The sequence below is a fragment of the Thalia democratica genome, chromosome 1, assembly GCF_965202585.1.
Source record: "Thalia democratica chromosome 1, ktThaDemo2.hap1.1, whole genome shotgun sequence".
Classification (NCBI taxonomy): Eukaryota; Metazoa; Chordata; class Thaliacea; order Salpida; family Salpidae; genus Thalia; species Thalia democratica.
The window spans coordinates 51,986,360-52,006,427 of NC_139165.1; the positions used below are offsets into that span (position 1 = coordinate 51,986,360).

Here is a 20,068-nt window from a genome sequence, read left to right on the forward strand (position 1 = left end):
TTTCTACTAGCTATTAATAAATAAACTTCCACTAATATCGATAGCAGTATTATTGAAAACATAATAAGCTCGTGTTGTACCTAAAAGGTAGCTAAAAACTTTATATGCTAATTAGCTGAAAGTTAATAAAGCCATGAAAAGTTACACACATAAGCATTTATAACTTTTCTAATTATTATACAAAGTTAACTGGTGTAAATAGAAACAACCAAAAGTTTAAAAAACCTGCAATGTATGTGAATAGAACGTGATTTTACAAATTCTAAAAAAGTATCCAAGCAAATTAGTATTTGAACAAGGCCAAATAAAATTATTTACAAGCTGTAGAATGTGCTTGTTGAAATTTCTTTTAGCACTTGGGCTATTGGTCAACGGTTGTTAATGTGCATTAAACCAGGTACCACCAAAACAACGATTTCGCTTATGCAAACTAGAATTCACAGTTTTATTAGTAAATAATATTTTGAAAAACATAATTTTTTTCGAAGTCTTATGCGCGATATATATATTGTTTATTGAAAGACTAAAAAACGCCCAAAAAATTGGCTTCAGAGCTAGGTGTACGAATAACCTTTTGGTTATCGAGTCGTACACCACTTGGACACAGTTAAACGTCCTGACAAGGATTTAAAAAGCTTTAATTATGGAGAACTATTATTCAAGCTATTGTTTCTACTTTTAAATAAATAATAATTACTAATTTAGTTATATCTCTTTTCGATACGTTATAGTCCTATACTAATATAGCTATCGGATTTTATTAAACACGATAAAGAAATCAAATGTAAATATATTGTCAAAAGAACCTGTTTGTAAAAAGACATTTTCGTCATCAAGCTACACACAACTTTTTCACTTTAACTATTTTGAGCTTAAAATAAATAAAAACATGCATTTTATCATTACGATCTTGTACTTTCTAATATTTAAGACAAAAACATGTATAAGAAATATGAAACCTAACTCAGAACAGCTTGGCATGACATATATATGGTAAAACAAATTTTTAATCAAAATAATATGCTCTTGCCTTTTTTAATTTTAAAAACAGTTAAAATCTTTAAGGATCTAAGTGCCTCCAGAAAAAGAATAACATAACGAAACCTAGATCATGTTTAAGCAAGTTTTTTTATATTTATAAAAATTTTGTTTGTTTCTAATTTAAAAAATGTTTATCATATTTTTTTTTAAATAAACACAACTTGCTTTGTAATAGATACATTGACTTTCTTATTATTATACTCTTATCTAATTTCATTTTCTGCCTTAGCTCAGCGAACTGTATCTATAGTGACTCGTTAAACGACGAAATTAATATATTTTTCATTTAAAATGTACTTAGTTTTATATACACCGATTGTTATTTGAAAAATATTTTTTAATGTAATCAAATATTTTATCTATTTAAGTTTACCATTCATTTTACATTAGTATCTTTGTTATTACTTTCTTTTAATAAATGAAACAGCATGCATTGTGTTATCAATATCTAACTTTATTCCGTTTACAATAAGTCAGTCTGAAATTGTTTTAAGCTCTAAACTAAAATTGGCAGTTTTTTTTAACATAGCGACAGTAAACATTGAGTTCTATATTTTATGATAGCTTACTCTTATTTGCATTATTTTGTTAAAAAGTTTAGAGTTTTAGACAGACAATTTAAACTATCGAGTCCTATCTTTCTTATTTCATGTTTACTTAAATATTTATCAAAATAGCGTATGATGCTTTAATTAAAAATAAATTAAGATAAAATTAGTTTTTTTTTATACTTTTATCATACAGCTTTAAAAAATAGAGGTAGATAACAGGATCTTAGAATAAAAAACTGCAGCTGATTAACTTCAGTAGTTAAAAAAAACTAAAAGCTAGTGACTATATGAGTAACTATTTTTGATAAAAATATTTCTAATTTCAGAAACTATGAAAAACTATTAAAGCAATATATTTACTTTTATTTTATGAACTGACTAATTCGCAAGACTATTAACTATCAAGTACATTTTGTTTTAACACTTAAAGCAAAAACCACTCATACATCGATGAGTAGTTAATCAAAAATGTGTTTATGTTACAAACATTTTCTTCTAAAGTTTTTCAATGTACATAAAACAGGTTTAGTTAAAACTTGTTTTTTAGGTAGCAAAGTTAATTAGACTTCTATTTTGCCAGCTCAGTAAAACAAAAAAGATATCTAAAACAAAAATAAGTTAAATAAGTTATTAAGAAGCTTCCTATAAAACAAAAATTTTGGCTTATCAATAACTGGTAATGCGTAAAATAAACCAAACATAAGTTTTTGGAGAAAATAAACTGATTCTAATTTTAAAATAAGACAAAAGTTTAATACTAAAAAATAAAGCCTTATTTTAGTATAAATACAATAAACTTAAACATTCAAACTAAAAAATTAAGATGTTAAACAACAATTTACAATTAAATTTATTTAAACCATACATCAAAATAAAATTTGAGCTGTAATAACATAGATAAAAATAACATAACTTAACATATTGAAAGATAGTTATGTTTTAAAACCAATGGACTTTTAACAGTTGTCTTATGCAATTGATTATTTGAGTTAAATGTAATGCAGGGTTCAGGTTTAGTGACATATTTTTTACTTTTTCTAAAGTGTCGATCAGACTACTTTGGTATTATAGTATTTAGTTTTTTTATATACTTTGATAAAGTTTTTTGCCGACTTTAACTTAGCTAGTAACCGTCTATTTTTTTAATGATTTTAAGTATATGCGAGTAAACTAATGTATTCTTAACCTACACTTTTATTGTGGATAGTCATTTTAAGCCATTAAAAAGGTAGGTTATATCTTTTTTGTAACTGCAGAATTTGTTTCCGTGGTTTTCTTACTTTAAATTATATAATCGTTCGATTCAATTATGCTTAACACGCACCTATAGGATAAATTTGGCTAAATTCAACCTAAGAAAATTAAGTGAAAAGTTATACTCTAATAAAAACAAAATATTTGAAACATTGCTGTTTTTTTTTGGTTTGTTTTAATAGTTTGAGCATTATAATGTGTTAGTTAAGACTATAATTATACAAGTTTTTAAGTAGTATACAAATGAGTTATAAAAATAGTTTGGTTGATTATATTTGCTTAGTTTGTCAGAAAAAAAATTAAAGATTTTTATTATATCTACTACTCATTGCTATAAACTAACAAAAACCTTAATGTATAAAATTAAAATTAGTTCAGAAAACTACCACTTTGAGTTTAGTTGGAATAAGCAAAACTAATAGGTATTAAAATACTTTTTACTGAAGTTGCCGTCACACTTACTTTATTGTTTCAGTTAAGTTTGAAAAAAAACAGTAAATAGTTTTTTGTTATCCAATTTATATCAAAGTCATTTTTCATAAAACTCTTTTTTTTCTTTTTGGTAGCATTTATATAGTTTATTGAACAAAAAAAAAAGACGCCCAAAACATTTAGTCCTAGGAACTTATGCACGAAAAACATTTTGGTTATTAAGTCACAAACTACGGATGCCTTTTAACGTCTTGTCCAGGATTTAATCTTAATATTTAGTCTAAACCTCTACCGACCGATTTCTCAAGGTTTAGTACATAAAAAAACTTTATAAAGAAATGTTAATCTTCGTTATTGTAGTGTAGGTTGCGTCATAATCTTTGCATCTTTCTTAATAAGTTTCATAGTTTGCTCATATTGTTAAACTTAAGGAAATGACATACTGCGCAAAATATTGATGAACACTAAAAAGTCATTTTGTGCAAACTTAAATAAAACACGATAGATTATTTTTAGTCGAGTACCTCACGACTTAATTATCTTTTTAATAGGATTTGTAATGCTGTTTCTAAAGTTTTATTTGTAATTATATTGAAATTAAGTTGATAGATTCTTAACATAGCTAATAAGGTGTATTTTTCTGATGGACTTAAAAAACGTTAAATATAAACTAATTTAATCATTTAATACGTTAGCTTATTTTTTAAAACGTTACAAATTGTTGTATTAATATTTTTTTAGTCTTTGTTAAAATATATTTTATAAAGGTTTTCAACGAGATATTTTTATCTAACAGTACTTCTTTTTTTAGTCAGGTTAAATCAGTGAAAAGTAACTTTAAAGTTTTTTAAATTAATTAAATTACTTAACAAAATAAAATTTCTGATCTTCCGCTTAATAACAAATATCTTTATTTATCGTATGTAATTAGCTATTTACTAGCTTATTTTAATTCATAAAAAGCTTTTTTTACAAACAAAATTTAGTAATGCTATTTTACAACTATTTTTTAAACTTTCAGTACTTGTAAAAACAATTGCTAACTGTGAAGCATTGTTGACTAGCAATATATGTTTTTAAAGATCTACTGTGAATATAAACTAAACATTATATTTTGATCATTTGTAGCATGATATATAATACTTGCAAAATTAATTCTAATTTTTAGTATAATCTTAAATACTTTATGTCAAGAAAAAAATTTGAATATAAAACAAAATATTTCATTAAACTTAAGTTTATAAACTCAAATAAGTAAATAAATAAATAATATAAACTAATTATGATAATATTGTTAATTAATAAGACGTAACTGATCGAAATAAAAAATTCAAACATACACAGCTTTACTGCTGAGCTACTTAACTTTTAATAATTTAGTTTTATTGTGGTTTAGCTCATCATTACTTGTCTAATGAACTTGGAGTTTCAAACCAAGTTTAAAATATCCACTTGTAGCTTAATTTACGCCAGTTTGCGCAAGCTCGTTCAAAGGATGTTTTTCTAAAAACTAAACTTTAACATTATCTTGACTTGAAAATATTTTTCATAGTTCTGAAAAGATATTACAAAAATAAAAGTTTTGTGGACTAAGATTATTAACAATATTACAAAAAGCACATAAACGTGTATAATATACACTTTATATCAAAAAAAGATTTCTTAGATTCTAAAAAAGTTAACAGATAGTGTTTTATGCACTCAAATTGTCTATTTAAAGTTTAAATTCATTTCGTTTATAGTTTTAGTTGATGTATACTTTGTGGAATTTTTTTCTTTCAATTCATTCAATAAATTTAGTAGAAGGTGCTATATATAGCATAAAACTTTGTCTATAAACTGTCAAAAGACAAAACTAGAAAATTAATAGTGAAATTTAACTCTTTTTAAGTTAAAAAGATTATTAGAAAAATAGCATACATAATAAACATTTAAAAAAATACTACTGAAAGTCTAATAACTTTTGTCCTAGAGCGATTTTTATAAAAAGTCATTTGATAAAATCTTAGTCTGTATCATAACTTTTATTTTAAATGACTTTAATTCATACAATATCTAAATATAATAAACCCTTTTTCTTATTCAGAATAATTTTAGCCCACTGTGAGCCTCTACAAAAAAGTAAAAAATAAGTAGTGAACACGACTATATAAAATATGTGCAACTGTTTTCACACAACATCAATAACTTTCTAGTAATTTATTTTAAGTTGTTTTTACAGTTTTATTTCGTAGAGACATTATAGCTTAAAAGCTTATGTTAGTGGTGCGCATCAAACCTCGAAATAAAGGTATTATGTGTACCTGAAGTTATCATAAATTTACGATAGTAACTTTACCAAGTTATATTACTCCATATCAGGGTTTCAAAAGATGGGTGATATAAGGGAGCGAAAAGGTAAATGGGTAAGTAACTGTTAAAGGGAGGTAAATTCTAATAAAAGAAGCCATTTAATTTTGAATATCTACTTAAGGTAGCGAATATTGAATTGAGTTTAGAAAATACTGCTCAACATTTTTGTAGTTAAATTTTCAGATTTAAATTTTTTTTATCTCTCGTCACTCACTGCTTAAGGAACTTGCATATTAATAAAAACACAAAGTTTTTAAAATAGAGTGAGTTAATGCTTAAAATCTAGTTGTATTTAAACTTTGCATTGGTATCAAACAATTTCAACAAGTTAAAGAAGTCCAAGACAAATTCTACATAATAAAAAAAAATCGATACATTTTATTTGTACATTATTGTCAATGATAAAAATATTTATAAGTACTTTGAGAAAATACACTAAAACTTACAAAAAAAAAAGAATTTAACAAAAATAGGAAGAAAATGTTTGATTTTACTTTTTTTCTTTTTGTTGCTTTCGCTGTTCGTACCTTTGACGCAGCAAAGCGAGTTTAGCATCATCAGTTCGTTTGGCAAACTTACTTTTTGTTTCTTTATCAGGCTCTTTTTCGGCCGAAGCAACTCTTTTTCTACTGGAGGTATCATGTGATCTTTTCGGTGAATCTTCATCACTGCTAGAAGAAGATTCTTTTCTATCTTCTTTTGAGATTTTAGGACGTTCTTCTTCAGAGTCAGAATCATCGATAGAGAAGTCTGAATCAGCATCCTCATTTACATTGGAATCTTCTCCATCTTCATCTGAGTCGCCCGATGATCCACTTGTCTGATCTTCACTAGGAACCCTGAATAATTTCGATAAAATTTAATAAATTAAGAATTGAAAATAAACTTTAAAAAGTTATCTGGCGTTGATTGTCAAAAACTTATTAAATCAGCTGAATCTATTGAAACTGTCTTATTTTTAGTTAAGCTTTAGTTATGTTATAGTTTTAATTGACAGTTTATAATTACAACTATACAGCATTCGCTACTTTACAACTGTATAACTATCAAGACTATGAAGATAGACTTTTATATATGGTGTTTATAACTTAAATTTAGTTTTTATATATTTAACTAAGCTACAAGTTGCTTTTAACTTGTCTGTAAAATTTTAGATAAGTTTATGACATATAGATCACAATAGAAAAGTTCAATATGAACAGTCATTGAAACAAACTCAAGCTGCTTGTACTCGCCATTTAACTTATACTTTTTAATAAAAATATAACTAACTTATTTTTGGACAGAGGGGGTGGGTTTGGCTTTTCCTCTTCACCTGTAGCCTGACGCATAAAATGTCTGTAGAAGCCGGTCATATCCTTCTGTTTGCGCACATCCATCATCTCTGTAATGATAACAATTTTGTTATGCATCCAGAATATTGTACTTATTTTATTTGAAACCATAAAGTTTGTTTCAAAAAAGAATCTTCTATTTATCTATAGCATTAGTGCAGCACGGTATGTACCTGTGCACAGTAGTGTGCAAAGAAAAACCTTTAAAGCTGATAAAAGGTTTTTATAGAAGATTCATTGTCTTTATCTATTCATAAAGAAACAACTGTTTGCACTTAATTTATACATTAGGACACTCAAAAAATATTTTAAATGTTATATTTTGATAAATTATAACTTTTTTAGACTAGTGTGCACCAAAATTATTTTTCAGTTATTAAATGTGTACAGCTTTTGAAAAGGTTAAGAACCACAAAACTTAAGTATAAATAAAAATGTTAAAGCCTTTGCAAAAATGTGTAATTTTTATTTTAACAACTTTTGAAACTTATTATTATGCAAGTAATTGTTTAAATTGATAACCTTAAAATTGTATAAAAAGTAAAATAAGTACACCACAATCAATAATATATACTATGAATAGAATATTTTCTTTCATCATGCTGCATTTTTGTGCTAAAAATAACACCTTAAAAGTTTGTTGTAACTCCACATCTGTCCATAACAACTTTTAGCAAGTTAATATAGATCAACAAACTGTAGATCAGGGTTTCCCAAACTCATTTACTAAATCGCCCCCTTTTATAAATCTGAAAAATAATCGCCCCCCACGATTTTAAAAACTATTTTTCTCTTGAGTACAAACTTTTGAGCCTAAAAAATTGTGTTCGAAATGTAATTTAGTCTGGTATTTCTTATGCACGCACTTTTGGGCTGTGTTCAAAGTAGTTTACAGGGCTTGAGAAAATAAGTTACTGTTTTTTTCTTATAAGCCCAGTAAAGTGTATTAAAATACTTAATTATTAAAAAGCCTTGTGTAATCAGTTATCAATCCTGATGAAATATGAACTGTTTCAAAACTAATTAAACTTTTAGGGTAGTGGTGGACAACTGTTGTAGTCTGCAATTCATATTTACTAAAAAATCTTTTCTAGTTTTAACTCGTAAAAAATGTAATTGCAGGCTGCATAATTAAAAAAATTAAAAATATGAAAATTAAAAAACTCCAGCAAAATTGTAATAAAATGATTTACTATTATTGTGATCTAGGAAATACTAAAGTAACTGAAAACCAAATTTAAAGTGTATTTCAAAATCATAAGCATCATAAAACTAAATTTTGTTTACTTTGCACAAGTAGTTTTCAAGTTACTTAGCGGGTCGAAATTTGATTGGATCTGGACCTTACGTTACCCATCTGAAATCTTAACTGAAACCTGACATTATAACTATCTCTCATTTAACGAATTTCGGACATTTAGAAGCGATTACTAAGTAACTTATTTAAGCCGCACAAAATACTTAAATTATTTTATAAATAGACATATTCTAAAACTAAATACCAGAGATTAAAAAACTACAAAAGAATGAACAGCTTATTTTACACATAATGAAATAAATATTGAAAAATCATTGCTTATATAGTTTTAGGAAGTTTGACCGACTGGTTTATTATCTCATGAATAAGGATTATATCAATAGCTTCTGTCAATGTAGTAAAATTATTAATTTCAATGCTAAGATATATTATAAGCAAGTTAGTTGTAAAATTAAAAATATAATTTAGAAGTTTTTAAACTATATGTTTTGTAGTAGAACACCATTAAATAGTATTTGACTCGGAATAACCTTTAGGAAACTAAACCTTAATTTTAATTTTTTTTTTCTTAATTTTAATTCAAAAAAATCATATGTTTTACAATTAATTCTGTGAACAGAAAGTAATCAATTAAAAAATTCTTTTAATTATGTTAAAACTTTATTTTGTAACTGTAGCAGTCTTTTTGATGGATTAATTAATACTGTTTAATTTTATTTTTTCTCTAGTTATTAGCCTATAACAATTTACCAGAAGAAAACAGTGAAAAAATAAAAGCTAGGTTTGAACTATTAAAATAAACAACAATAATAAATCAAGCTAGAAAATAAATTTGAGTTTAATAATCTTTTAAATGAAAAATTTGAAGTCATTTCAAATAGAGACATCAAATCTATACTCTTTTAAAACCAAAAAAATAATTTTTGAAATAAAAACTTTAATTGATATCAAGGTGTTTTTTATTTATACAGATTAAACAAGTAATAACAAAAATATGTCAAATAAATTTCTTTCAAGCGAATACTTTAACTACTATGCTATAAAAACTTTTAAAGTAATGTAATTCGACAAATATATACTACAAAAATAACCAGGTCAAAACAAAGCTATTAACATATTTAAAACATAACCCATTTTATAAATACAGTAGACTTCCTCTTCAGTTCGCACTTTGAACAAAATCAAAAAGTTTAAACTCAAAAATTATTTATTTTTTTTTTACAAAATGTTATAATTAAATATGTTATATGCAATAACGTTATGAATAAACATGAAATCAACTAAAACATAAAACAAACATTCATAAAAAAAAAAGAAATCTATAAAAGCTATTAAATATTGTGCATTTCTTGTTTTATTAATAGTTAGTTAGTAATAGACTTTATTTAAGTTAAATTTAAGAAAATATAAGTTTGCACTTTTTTTTGGGTAAAAAGTGCGAACTCAAGAGGAAGTCTACCGTAATTAATATTTATTAGGCATTATGCACAAACCTGTTATAGAATAAATAACTTAAAAGAATTTTTAATATAAAAAGACTACTTAAATACAATACAAACCAGGTTAAATAGGAAGTATTTTAAAAGATCAAATAAATAAAAAAAAACTTTCATAAAATATTGTCTGCTACTGAATTCTAACATAATGCGAAGGATGAGGTTCAAGTTTTTCTAATCTGATTCTAAATCAGTCAAATAACGCTTCAAGTCACCTCCTTTACAAATATCTAGATTATATATTTTGCTTAAGATGTTGATAACTAAACTGAAAGCTTTCTCAACAACATAGCTAGGAGGAAAAACTATACACAATAATCTAAATTCCTCTCAAATGGTTGGATACTTTTGCCTTAGTTTTTGTTGAGTCCAAAAGCTTTCATATCGTTCTTTGGAAAAAAATACTTTAAGTTCAAGGTCAGTTTGTAAGTCTGAGAGGGTTTCCTGTGAGTCGTTTACTTCAAAAAGATCTGCCACGAAGGGATCCATATTTTTATCTATATGATAGCTTTTTTGTGTCAAATCGAAATTTTACTACTTAATATGCTGAAGTAGTTAAAAATTCCAGATTTTTTAGATTTTTTTTTGTCTAAATTGTCAAATTCCAGGTTTTTCTAGGTAAATTGGCAACCCTGTATAGTTTTATTTCGAAATCTAACTTAGTGACTTTTCAAAAAACAATTGGAAATATCATGAGGTGATAGTTAGTATAGAAAACATAGATTTTTACAAACAATTTGTGATCCTAAATAACATATATGTAAGGTTAAAAAATAGTGAGAGGAATTCCGATCGTCTATGATCTATAATATTGTTAAATAAGAAAATATATGAATGAAAATATGTAATTAACTTGAAAGTAGGAGTCATAAGTACTTGACTTTTTTTTCTATATTTTACATAAACACAATAAACTTTTTTGTTTAAGTTTTACCTCAGGGTCAAATATTTAATAGCAAGCTAAAATTAGTAAAATAGCAAGATAAAAAGTAAAAATTTTATGACAACCCCAAATTTTAAAATCGCCCCCTTTTCGCCCCCTTACTAGTTATCGCCCACCCTTTCGCCCCCTTACTAATTATCGCCCCCCAAATTACTAAAATCGCCCCCAGGGGGGCGATATCGCCCACTTTGGGAAACCCTGCTGTAGATGTATTTAACTAGTTTTAGTTATAAAATGATAGATTTTACAGACATAATCCTAAAAGATGTCATGGTAACAGGTTTAGCCGATGAGGATATCCTTAAGAGGTGCTAGGATGGGAAAGTCTAGATGAGAAAAATGTCAATGAGACAATCGGTTTTATTGAAGGAAAAGAGATGGCACGTGATGCAATGTCAAAACCCGCTGTTACAGCATCAGTTTTCTCATACAAATCCTTAAAGAAAACCACTCAAAAACCAAGTGGTAAAACAACTTGTAGCATATGTAATAAACCAACTGATAAATTTGTTTGGAGCAGTAAAATTATGAGGTATATTGAGTGTTTCGCCTGTAAAAAATGCTGGATAAAGTCCCGTAAAAAAGTTTATCAAAGTCATCAAAATTATGCTGATGAGTCAAATTCACTTCTAGTTGGTGGATTGTATACACAAAACTTTGATGGCTTTTGCAGCCGAAATCGTAGAAAAAATATGTTCGAGCGGAAAAACGCAAAGAATAAAAAGGAGGTACAGGGACAGAAAAACGTACTTTTACACACTGGATCGCGACGAAATTTAAAGAAGTCATTACCTTACGTCAGAAAGAGTGTTATGACCTACAATAACCCGCAGATCTCAAAAATGTGGCTTGACGTTTGGAATAAAAAGGAAGAATCTCTCAGTATTTGTTTTGTTAAGTCTCTGCAAAATATAAGTGAGAACACAAAATCTTTGCCACCAGTGAATTGCGGTGATCATGTCGTGATACTAAATCGAACAGGTAACTTTCCTAGCAAGTGGGGGAATAGTGGAGTGGTGGTGGAAGTGAAGGACTGTCATCAATGTGTTGTCAAAGTTGATGGATCAGGTCGCTTAACTGCTCAAAACCGTAAGTTTCTGAGAAGATTTACCCCTCCTGTTTGCAAATCTCTAAGTAATATCCCTTATCTGAGAAAGGCAAACATACCACTGTAAAAGTTTGTATTTTCTGTAAGGTTGAGAAAAAGATGTCAAGAAAAGTTTTAATGTTCTATGTTTTTATAGAAGGAAGATTCTTTTTGTGAAGCATTGTGTAATTTCCTTCTGTGCTAATGGTTTTCTTCGAAATTGATGTTGAACTGGAATGGCTCGGATTTGCTTTGATCTATATTTTCTTGACTTATATTTTCTACAAAAAAGCAAACAGACAGCCAAAGTTTACTGCGAACAGATATGTGTACGAGATGAGTGTGTGAAAGTATCGGATTATTTTCAGCGTTTCCGTGTAAGACTTATCAGCAAGACTAATCAGCAAATTAAGAAGTTTCAAGATGGTTAGATGAATGACGTGTGGTTTTGTTTTTTAAAGCTGAAAAGTTCAAATCGGTGAAGTAATTAAGTTTTTAAATGCTTGTATTCAGCAACTGAGTGAAGAAAAGTAAAGATTAAGTCTCAATTTTTTGTTACAGTTTGTTTGTTTAAGTTGTAGTTTGTTTTAACAAATCATTTATTAGTGAACTAAGTTAATCGTAATTTTTGAAATGTTTTTGTCTTTTTGAGTATAATTTCGTTGAACTTTAGACCTGAAAAATAGTTAAAGTTGTAACAAATTGTTTAAAAAAAATTTTGTTTTGCTAGGTATATTTGCCGTTTTATCTCCTTAGTAGATAAAATCTAGGGAGAGATGTAGAAGTATTTACCTAGTTTTAGTTATGTTTTGTGTTACAGACTTTATCATTCTTGTAATTAGTTTGTGAATATATTCAACCAAGAAAGATATATTTATTTACAAACCTTCAAGAGCAGCTTCACGGCGCTCTTCTTCTTCCTCCAATCTTCTTTCTTCCTGTCGCTTCTTGTAAGCACTTGTTACAAATTGCTCCTTATCACCGAACATGTCGCCCTCCTTCTGTCTCTCCCTGTCTATTTTCCTCTCCTCCACTCTCAGCTGCTCTTTTTTACGCTTTTCGGCAGTTTTCATTAAGGCTTGAATATACTTTGGCTGTTAAATTTATGACTTGGTTAAATACTACTGACATAACAATAACATTTAGTATTTTTTTAATTTTAAAATATTATTTAATTAAACAGAACTTCAGTGCAAATTGATTAAAACTAAAGTTCTTAAACTCAAAAACCATTACACTAAGATTAAATTACTAATTTTTAAATTTACTTTTTTGTCTTTTTTCTTTTTACCACTTGAAGAAGAACCTAAGTTGTTGTCATTTTTAATTGTATCATACACATCGTCATATTGGTAAACAGTTGGATCTTGTTCCAATGCCTTTTGCATATCTAGGACTGTCTATAAAAACAGTAATATTAACTTACTTTTTAATTACAAAACATCAAATTTTACTTTGATAAATACATAATTTAAAAAAAAAGCTGTTAAAGACTAAAGCTAATGTAAATTATAAATAAATAAAAGGGTTTGATTCTTTAAAGTAAAAAAATAGTCTGATCTAAGTTGATTAGTTAAACCTATCCATAATGTTTTCCAGAGAAATAATATAAAAATTAATAAATTTTACACAAAACAAACTAAGCTGAGTACTTAATACTCAAATAATTTAAACTAGCCTGACTGGGCCTAAAATTATCAGATAATTTACAACTAGTCTGACATTTTAGTATAGTAACTAGAATAATTACAATGGACAAAAACACTTTTTTCCAACAAGTTGGCACCCATACATGTTTTTAGTAAATTTTGTCATTACTTATAAAAGGCTTTGGAATTCTGTTTAGAGTAACTAATGTTTCTGAACAGAAAATGTCAAAAAACTCTAAGACTTTTATTTGTTCACAGATTCATAAAATGTTTGTAATTAAACTATATTGATAATGATAGAAATTAAATTAAAAATAAAACATTCATTTTCAAAATAAGTAGTCTAAACATAAAAAAAATAGTATGTAAAAAAATCAATTTACCTGTGCTTTCAGTGATTTTTGTGTAATATTTCTATGACGATTAACTCTATCTATTTTCTTATTAGTATCTTCATCACTGCTATCATCCCCAAAAATATTGCCACTAACCATTTTAGGATTTTTCTTTATTAATGGATTTGTTTTCTTTTTCATAATTGTCAATCCATACCTGTACAAGCAAAATATTTTTTGTATCTAGCACTATAAAATAATTTCACACATTTTTTTAAATTTAAATTAGGAATTTTCTTTTAGAATAAATAAGTACTACTCTTCGTAAACATAAAATAACAAACTTTTAAGTCGTAGGGAAATCCAAGATATTTTTACAAAACTATTATTCCCTATTTTTAAAATCTAAGCTTTGAAGATAAACTACAAGCAGGGTTGCCATTGGTTTTTGAGAAATTTCTTCCAGGTTTTCTAAATTTCTTTGAGGTTTTTGAAAGTACACGTTTTTAAGTCTGTTTTTAGCTTAAAGCTAAGTTTAACATTAAAAGCTGTGTTAAATAGTATTGAAAATATATTGTTAAGCTACTTTAAAAGAAGCATTTTCTAAAAAAAAATTGAATATGACAATAAGTTTTTCTATATGCTAGGATATTGTGTCAAATCAAAATTGTACTATTCAACATGTAAAAAATGTTTAAAATTTTAGATTTTTTAGTTATTTTTGTTCAAATTTCCAGGTTTTTTTTCAAAACTTCTCAAACTTTAGCCTAAACTGTAAAATTCAAGGTTTTTTGAAGTTTTTCCAGGATTCAAGGTTTTGTTGCAACCATGTACAAACTACACTTTAAAAATTGAGATATAGTTGGCTTTGCAAAAAGTTTCAAATACGAAAAAATTGAGGAAAACTTTTCATTTGTCAACTTTTTTGATTTTTGAAAATTTACTACAAACCTGTCTCCCAAAATTTTAAACTAGTAAATGACCTTTATTTTTCAAGAAGTGAATTTGTATGACTCTCAAAATTACATCATGTAGAATTTTGAAACCAATAAATTTAAGAATCAAGTTTTTAAATAAATGTATAACTTTAAGAATTACAAAAAGAAACTTACCTCATTTTTTAAACTGCACATAACAAATGATTTTAAACTTAAAAATAGTTTTTGAGATATAAAAGTACAAAGTCAATGAGTTTTTAAAAGAGCACAAACTAAAAAGGTAAAAGATTAAATAAAATCAATCTTCTAGGAAGATCATACCTTGATTTTTTTATTTTCCCACTCTGATCTTTTTTAACTATCAATTATTGTTTAACATTGTTAGTTTTTATGGATAAGTATTTTAAACAAAATTTTAATTGTATAATATAAAATAAAGTAATTAATATTGTATAAATTATATTAAATATGTTTTTATCTTTGTTTTAAACGAAATGAACTTTTTGTGTTATTTTAATTTTTTGATTTATTTCACTATGTGTCTTTCTGTTTAAGTGGCCTAGGTTTTGATGCCTAGGTACATCATATAGACAATTAACTTACAATAATAATAATAATAATAATATAATATTCTTGTTACTAGTCGTTATGAAGTCCATAAATAGACAGTGTATGTTTATACCTCAGTTCTACAAAAACTTTAATTTATATTCAAAATGTTACTAGCATTAAGTAAATTGAAAAGCTTCATTTATTTTTTTATATAAATTTTTGTAAATCGAAAAGTGTTCAAAATTTATAAGTTAGTGTTTTTTAAATAAATAAGTTATAAAAATTATTAACCTAAATAATTTAAAAAATTAAATCAAATATTATAACTTTGCAAACAGTATAACTGCCAAGGACGTTTATTTTTTAAATAAATGAAAAATATAATTTGAAATCTAACCAAAAAAACAAATTTTGCTTTAATAATAATTATCTATAATTTTTTGAATATAAAACATAAAACATTCTTAAATAAATAATTTCTTGTTATAACATATTAACATACTATATTAATTGAAAATTAAATACCATCTCATGTCACTAACACTGCTTTAGTATTTTATAAAGCATATTAATAAATTAAATTAAAAGCACAACTTTAAAAGCAAAATACTTACTTTTTTTTATTGTCACTCATATTTGTATTCAAATGTTAAAATGCTCCTTCTAACAAAATCTGAAAATAACTGCTTTATTAATAACTTAATTTTATAACATGCAAATAAGTAATACAAACATGAAATATTTATACACATCTTGTACACAACTAATTAATATGTAAAAACTAAGTAATAGTGACATTATTTTTTTTTTAGTTTTAAAATGTAACCCGTATAAAATATGTTCACTGTAATACTTTAGGAGGCAAAACTTAAATATTAAGTATTTCTCAAAAATTCAGAGCTAAGCTTTTACAAACATAAAAGAGTTTGTTTTTTTATTCAACTATGTGTGAGTAGTATAAACATTACAAGTTTACAAACAATTTGATCTTATTATAGAAAACTTTTGTTTTTGACATCACTTAAACTTATATGTTTTTATTCTTTGAATCAAAACTCTTTCCACTCTATAAGTCAGTCTGAGTTTTAAAAGAGTCTTTAGAAAATTTAAACTGGTCTTTCAATTTTAGATTTTTTATTTTAAGACTAATCTCTGTTAGTCTGAGTTAAATTGAGACATTTTTAATATCAAACTAGCCTGAGTGTTTTGCAACCCTGATGTTGTGTTTTAAATTGAATTCAATAACTCTTCTTAAAGTATATCTTTATCTTTGATGAAGGACCTAAATTATACACTTTGAACATTTAAAGTTAGGGATAAATTTTAAATGATTTAATTTTAAGATCAATATATTGTGAGAAACTTTAGTTTGATAACAGTGTGTTTCTGTTGGGTAGAAATAAAGGCCAGAGAAACTTTTACACAAAGGGTCACTTTTGTACAAAGGCACTTTTACACAAAGACAATATTGCACTAGGGGTCACTTTTTCACAAAGACATTTATGCACAGGTTATTTATTTATTTTTTTTTTTTTTTACTACCATTGTTACCCCTAACCCTTACCCTTGGTCAGTAACTTTTTTTTGTCCTTTTTGTTTATTTATTAATTATTTTTATTTTTACTTTTATTAGTTATTATTTGTTTTTCATTTTTGCAATCACTGTTACCCCTAACCCTTACCATCGGTAACTTTTTTTTTCAAGTAATTAATTTTTACTTACTTATTTTTCTTGTTTTTTTTTTTAAAGATAACTTTTATTAGTATTTTTTCTTTTTATTTTTACTATCACTGTTACCATAACCCTTACCATTGATCGGTTACTTTTTTTTTGTTAATTTATCTTTTAGTATTATTTATTCTAGAATTACTTTTTAGAAGTTTTTTTTTTTTTTTTAGATTTTTTTTTGTAATTCTAATTTTTTTCACTCATGTGCAAAAAAGTTATCTTTTATTTTAGGAAGGCGTATTTTACTTATTAAATTTATAATTTTTAGAGGTATTTTTTGACATTATATTCAATTTTTTATATAAGCAGGGCTAGTAATTTATAAAAAATAACTTATAAAAGTTATTGTTATAAAATACAAGAAAAATAAATAATAAAAAAAAAAGAAAAAAAGCTACCTACAAAAGGTAAGTTTTTTAATTCTATAAAAACTGGCTTGTAGTTTGTACTTTCAAGGTTTCATATAAGATACAATGTTGTTTTTAGTAAAAAAAAATTTCGACCTCCCCTATGCATGGTTGCCACAGATCAAGCTGAGAAAAAATTCCTGACTTGTAACTAAAATTTTCCTGACTTTTCTAAATCTTAACTCTTAAGTTAAACTTATTCTAAAATACATAATCAAACACTTGAAACTGTATAAATCTTTTAATCTTATTTTTATACAGGTTAAAACAAAAGTTTTTTTTTGCTTAATTCGATCATCTAACTTCCACTACATCACTTGAACCATATGTGTATGATTGATGTATTTTCAATAAACAGCTCTATCAGCAAAATATAGTCAGACTTAGCATAAAGTTGTAAATTAACCTAAAAGTAATAATATCTAAAAATATGAAATATTTATCTAAAACATATAATACTTATATAAATTGTTCACTTTCTTAAATAAAATACTACCTAAACCATGTAATATAATACCCTTAAATTAAAATCAATTAGAAAATAATATACTTAAGTAACTGTAAAAATTACATAAAAAAGTAAACTATTTATCTGTTATAGAAAATATTTCCTCTTATCATTTAGTATAAAATTTGAAACAAATAAATCTACTCTTATTTATTTTAAAAACTTAAGTTATTCTACAAAAAATTACAAATAAGTTAAATTACAATAGAATATACTTCTCTCATAACTTATTATTCAAGTTTAAACAACTTAAAAAAATTATAAAGAGGTACAGTATACACATAAACTTGCTACATAAAATACTAAACTTAGTGCTTATTTATAAAGAACTTAATTATTTACTTAAACAAAAAACACTTTAATTCTTAAATTCTGCAAGATAAAATTTTGTGTATATATCACAGTTTCACTATGGAAAAATCCTTGCCACAGACAGGGTTGCCAAATGTTTTTGTCAAATTTTCACCAGGTTTTCAAAATTTCCTCTAGGTTTTTAAAATTGTACGTTTTAGGGTTTATTTTAAGTTTAAATTAAGTTTAAGGTAAAAAACTGTGTTTAATAGTACAAGATGGAAAAGAAATATTGAAGATTCTTTAAATGTGTTTTTTGTTAAAAAATTTTTGATGATGACAAAAAAAAATATTAATATGATAGATTTTGTAATTCAAACCAAAGTTTTACTACTTAACACATGTTAAAATTGTTAAAAATTCCAAGTTTTTCCAGGTTTAAAATTTTTTGGTAACCCTGCACAGATCATCAATACTAAAAAGCATACAAAAACTGCTTGTTCAAGTAGGATAGTTGTTCAATACGTTAATAGAAAAATTGTGCAGTTTTATAAATTGGAATTTTGTAAATTTAAACTGCCAATATCTAACTTTTTCTTAAAATTTATTAAATTTCCTAATTTTTCCTGACCTTTTTTTAAAACCCCCATTTTTCCTGACTTTTGTATTTTTTTTAGTTTTTCATGACTTTTCCTGATTTCTTGACAATTCCTGACCATGTGGCAACCATGGTGACCATGTGTACTATGATGACAAAAAATTAACTTAGTTTGTTAAATACAGGGTCCTAAAGACTTTTTGAAAAATTTCTCTAGGTTTTCTGAACTTCTTGCAGGTTTTTAATAGAACAAATTTTGGTAATTATCTACAATGATGTTGCACCAATATCAAGCTGAAATAATACTGTATTTGATTTCTTATTTAGCCATAGTTTTAGGCTAAAAATTTATATTTTTTTAAATACATAAATAAAATTAAACTTATTCATCTTAAAATAGTTGAAAAAAAAAATTTTACATCATAAAGCGATTATATCATTTCAATAACTTATATCAAATACAAAATTGTAAAGTAGATTGTTTATATATTTTAGTTTATATAGCTTGTTTGAAACACAGTATATTTTTAGATTAAACATATAAGGCTTAAAAAAATGATTTTTAGCTTAAAATTATTGTTAAAAGAGACATCAAACATTATATAATTTCAGTTTGATATTGGAACGACATCATGCATGGTTGCCACAGATCAAGCTGAGACAAATTTCCTGACTTTTTATCAAAATTTTATTGACTTTTCCAAATTAAATTAAATTAAATTTATTCTAAAGTATATAACCTAACACTTTAAACTATATAAAGCTTTCAATCTAATTTTGATACAGTTTAGACAACAGTTTTTTGCTAAATTCAATCATCAAACTTCCATCACATCACTTAAACCATCTGTGTATGATTGATGTATTTGCAATAAACAGATTATCAGCAAAATACTTGTATTAGTACCTTATTAACACAGCTTGTCTGAAAAAAGGCACAATTTTTTAGCATTTCCTAGCATAAATGTATCTAAATAAACGAAACGACATATAAGGAACTTTTACAATTAAAACCTTAAATTAATAACGAACTTTCACTACTAAAATCTTAAAACAATAAGGAACTTTTACAGTTGAAACCTAAAAACAATAAAGAAACACAATTTTTTAGAACTTCCTAGCATAAATGTATCTAAATAAAGGAAACGACATATATTATAAGGAACTTTTACAACTAAAACCTTAAAACAATAACAAACTTTTACAATTAAATCCTTAAAAGAACAAATAACTTAATCAAACACTGTTTTTTTGTATGTACTAAAATTTATTTTCTTTGTTTTATTATTAACACTTCAACCTCTTTATCTAAC

The 20,068-nt window shown here is 25.7% G+C and overlaps 1 protein-coding gene across 1 annotated transcript; it reads right to left on the reverse strand.

Annotated features, from left to right (window-relative positions):
• Positions 1-5,973: 5,973 nt before the first annotated feature.
• Positions 5,974-15,906, reverse strand: LOC145844287 (nuclear speckle splicing regulatory protein 1-like). Its single transcript, XM_082951679.1, has 6 exons — positions 15,837-15,906; positions 13,781-13,949; positions 13,017-13,148; positions 12,635-12,842; positions 6,903-7,014; positions 5,974-6,469 (listed from the first exon to the last, which is right to left on the reverse strand). Exons 1-6 carry the CDS (start codon positions 15,854-15,856, stop codon positions 6,121-6,123), a joined length of 990 nt encoding a protein of 329 aa, XP_082807805.1. The 5' UTR covers positions 15,857-15,906; the 3' UTR covers positions 5,974-6,120.
• Positions 15,907-20,068: the final 4,162 nt, after the last annotated feature.